At 39.8% G+C, this 4,274-nt stretch overlaps 1 protein-coding gene across 6 annotated transcripts; it reads left to right on the top strand.

The window, feature by feature from the left end:
* Positions 1–281: 281 nt before the first annotated feature.
* Positions 282–3,476, top strand: LOC105110395 (zinc-finger homeodomain protein 6). 6 transcript variants are annotated; one of them, XM_011005422.1, is made up of 3 exons: positions 282–885; positions 1,028–1,316; positions 1,444–3,476. In XM_011005422.1, the coding sequence occupies exon 3, from the start codon at positions 2,168–2,170 to the stop codon at positions 3,182–3,184; it is 1,017 nt and encodes a 338-aa protein (XP_011003724.1). In that variant the 5' UTR covers positions 282–885; positions 1,028–1,316; positions 1,444–2,167; the 3' UTR covers positions 3,185–3,476. The 6 variants fall into 6 exon arrangements, with proteins under 6 accessions (XP_011003724.1, XP_011003727.1, XP_011003726.1 ...); XM_011005425.1 differs by having other exon boundaries at positions 282–1,316; positions 1,444–1,656; positions 2,043–3,476; XM_011005424.1 differs by having other exon boundaries at positions 282–1,316; positions 1,444–1,656; positions 2,016–3,476.
* The last annotated feature ends 798 nt before the right edge of the window (positions 3,477–4,274 follow it).

Here is a 4,274-nt window from a genome sequence, read left to right as displayed (position 1 = left end):
ATACTTTAAAGTCTCCAATGTGACTAATCCTTCCATGCTCTCCCTAATTTCAATATAACTAAGGATTGATTTCTCTGATTAGCTTGTCTTTTATCTTTTATCCACCCCTGTCGGTGCATAAACATTTCAAAATCCATTATGAGAAGCTGCAACCCTATCAAGAAAGTCCGGATGCAATAATTCAAGATGGGAGGGTTTAAGTGACTTTTGGTACATGCTTAGCTCACAGGATCAGTTAAACGTGAGGCCTAACATTTCAGAGGTAACATGTTAGCATCAAGGGTCCAGCCCACTTTTGGTAGAAAATATTGACCATAAATGCAGGCTTCAGTTTTGAAGAGAGGGAAAAAATAGAACTTGGAGAGTGATAGGGAAACTGCAACCTAGCTATAGATAGCAAATCATAGATGATACACCAGAAGAGAACAGAATAAATACCTAAAGGAGAAAAGAGGAAAGAGTCAAATGATACAGTAACCTAGCTAGCCAATACTGAAGTGCTGAGGCTCTTCATTACTTGGATTACTGGCTCAGGTGACAGAAGACCACAAAGCAACCAACAGCACAAAATGGTGTCCATAGTGAGTGCGTGCGTGAGAGAGAGAGAGAGAGAGAGCAGGAAGCATAGAGCATCTATTGCAAATGTGAAATAAGATTTGATGAGGGAAAGACCAAAGTCATTGGTCAGGAAAAGCAAGAGAGAGTGGAGTTGCAGAGATTGCAGATATATCAGGCGCAGAACAAACAAAAAACTAAAGAGTCTGACACATCTTAAAGGACAAGTAGCTGTGGGTTGTGGACCAGCATTCTCACATACACATGTACACGCACTATAATTCTCTTCAACAAAAAAAGAAGAAAATGTGGATAGTTCATTGGACTATGGTTTATTCTCTCTCTCTCTCTCATTTTCTTGCTCACTGATTATCTTAGGCTAATCCTTTCTTTAAGATATTCTCTAATCAGATTTTTGCTAAATTAGCCACCCACAAAACCTGAAACCGCTTTTCTTTTCCTCGTCTTGCAGGAAGATTCCAGGCAAGCCAAAGCAGATGTCAAGTCAAGACCGCACCTTTTTCTTCTCTCTTCCTTGATGTTTTACACAAATTAACAAATATTGATTTGAGGTGGTTTAGGGTTCTGCAGATAATATATATACACACACATGTATGATGGTGCTGCAAAGAGAGAAAAGAAGAGAAGATAAACAAGAAACAAAACCAAAGAGTGGGGAGAGGCAATAATTAGGAACCGGACCAGTATGCAGGCTATGGGAGAGTTAACTAACATGACCTTGTCGGTTGTCTAGCAAGACTGTAAGAATCCCTCCCTCCCTCCCTCTCTCTCTTCTCTCGAGTGTTTTCAGTCTCTATAATTGTAATAACTGTTTTTGTTTTTAGTACAAAACCCAAAACCAACCTGACCTGTTCCTTGGATTGACAGATTTCATGGGATTGGAAGGGGTGCTAGGAAACACAACTCTCCAACTCTCCAAGGCATCTTCGTTCTCTTTACACACTCTCTTCTCACATAATATTAAAATATTAAGATCCTTTGATCTCCTGCATCTATCACTCCCTCTTATGAATGAAGTTCACTTCTAGTGGTGCAATTACAGCTTTCTTACTTCAAGTTTATACTTCTTAATTTATCAAGGTAAGTCTTGGTTATTGAGTGATTTTATAGGGGCCCAATTTATTTACTACTCTACTAGACTAGACAGTGCCTTTTTCCCCCCCTTCTGTTTGAGTTTCAAAATCCCTTTACTTTGTTCGCTTGTAGGGTTTTTCTTATATTAATGTCTTCTTAAGTCATCTAATCATAAGTATATCTACTGCTCCATCACTTGCTTACGTCTTTAGGAATAGAGATGAAATTAGTGAAATGGGTTCGTGAGTTTTGCACCCGTTAACGTCAAAATCAGAATAAGAGAGCAAAGAGTAATAATCTTATTCAATTGCTTCCTAGTGATTGGTTCTTTCATCATGTTTGTCTCTTTGGATTGGATGGGCCAGCTGAATTAGGGTTCCAAATTATCACAGGAAGATCCATGGTGATTTTGAGATCGATCGGCTGGAAGCTAATTATATGCAGTGCTTCAAGAACATGTCTTAAGGCAGTTTGAGATCAAGATTTGAGTCCAGGGTTTTGATAGCAATTAAGTTACATGGAACTAAGAGGCCAAGATAAGGAAAGAGTGATGCCAAGATCCTTGAATTACAATCCACCAAATAATAGAGATTCCTCCTCTAGAATCCCTTCTGCTCCTACAAGAAGAGATCATCGTCACACTGATACAGTATTGCCTCATACCCTTGACCTTGAGCACCAATCTCTTTATCAGCCGCAACAGCAGCAGCAATTGAATCCGCAACACCAAGCTTGCAAACCCACAAGAGATCTTGACCTAACTCCAGATCCAACACAAGCTATAACCCCCGTGGCAACTACAAGTGCAACCAACACAGCACCAACTCCAAGTAGATCAATTTCGAGATCACCACCACCAACATCAGCATCTTCGGCATCAATAAGATATCGAGAATGTTTGAAGAATCATGCGGCGAGCATGGGAGGACACGTTTTGGACGGATGTGGAGAATTCATGCCTGGCGGTGAGGAGGGTACCCCAGAAACCTTCAAATGTGCAGCTTGTGAATGTCACAGGAGTTTTCACAGAAGAGAGATTGACGGAGCGCCACAATGTGTAGCCAATAGCACTTGCTACAAAAACAGCAATGGCAAAAGAAATATACTACCGCTTCCTCAACAACTTGTCACTTCACATGCTCCACCACAATCAGCTTCTCTTCATCCGCATCAGAGATGCCATCATGGCACATTGAGTACTTACACCACTCCAATTGCGCCGATGATGATGAGCTTTGGCGGCGGAGGCGGGGCTGCGGCAGAATCATCAAGTGAAGATCTCAATATGTATCAATCAGATTTGCAAGGGCAATCATCAGTGCAGCCATTGATATCGAAAAAGAGGTTTAGGACAAGGTTCAGCGAAGAACAGAAGGACAAGATGATGGAATTTGCTGAGAAGTTGGGATGGAGGATACAAAAGCAAGATGAGCAAGAGGTGCAGCAGTTTTGCTCCCAAGTGGATGTAAAGAGAAAAGTTTTCAAAGTTTGGATGCACAACAATAAACAAGCCATGAAGAAGAAGCAAACGTAAGAGAAATCAAACCCTTATAAATTAATACTGTTATTGTTATCTGGAGATGAAGGTAGATGTAGCTAGCCAATAATTAGATTAGTGTGAATAACCAAATAGAGAGGAGAAGATAGATTAGCACTCACTGCTATTTTTTTCCCTCAAGTTCCAAGTAATGTTGTTTATTAACATGAACTTGAGCTCTTCTTTAGACAATCGGATCAGTGATCACCAATACCTTGAAAAAGATTTGGCAGCCAAAGCATGTCATTTTCGAAGTACAGAATAAATATTTCAAGTTGTTTCTTTGCCATCACTAGCTACAGGGGGGGAAAGAAAGATAAAACATCTTTGGGGCATGATCATGAACATGGAGGGCATGCTTCATACTTCCATGTATGTTTCCTCTTTCGCTTTTCCTTTGTTTATTTTTTATTTTCTTGCGTGTGCTTAGAATTGTATGCAGGTAATGTTTACTAGTATTCCATATGGCCCCTCAAAATTAGATTCCTTGAACCTTGCCAGAAAATTAAACGTTAAGGTACTTTTTAGAGCCGGAACCAGCGGATGTAATTTTAGGGCACAAGGATGAAGTAGCTGGCTGGCCATTCTAATCCTAAAGCTTTTTATTTTTATTTTTTTCCCCTCAGTTATATTCCATTTTTCACAAGCCGTTTTGCTCGATACATGTCTTGGTTTTGAATTTAGTGTGTTAATATGGATTGAGACTCGTCGAACAGTGCATACAGCGACATTGGTTAATTGAAGAAGACATCATTATCAATGGAATCTAGAAATGATCACTCTTGGGTAACAGTACAATGGAGTTGGAATTACTTTATGTATTTGCAGTGGATTGTTAGGGTTCAATGTAAATCAAGGAACAATCACACCCTTCTGCCAAAACAGTTCTTTTTTTGTTTTTTTCTCGAGGATGTGTAGCTAGTCTGGTGTTGGGAAAAGTGTGCATGCCCGTGAGAAAAATCCACATGATGATCAATAAACGAAAATGCAGTGTTAGCTTTCTACATCTTAAACACAAATCTACGAGTTCTTCTTTCTTGTTCAAGAATCCCCCATTGCGCATTCGCTAAAACTGGTATCCACTCTC

Source organism: Populus euphratica, unplaced genomic scaffold (assembly GCF_000495115.2).
Source record: "Populus euphratica unplaced genomic scaffold, PopEup_1.0 scaffold252.1, whole genome shotgun sequence".
In the NCBI taxonomy this organism is placed as follows: Eukaryota; Viridiplantae; Streptophyta; class Magnoliopsida; order Malpighiales; family Salicaceae; genus Populus; species Populus euphratica.
Note: the sequence above shows the minus strand (reverse complement) of the source record. Positions and strands in the feature narration are given on the sequence as shown.

Coding starts and splice junctions, on each gene's coding strand:
- LOC105110395 (XM_011005422.1), top strand. CDS start 2,168: ATGGAACTAAGAGGCCAAGATAAGGAAAGAGTGATGCCAAGATCCTTG.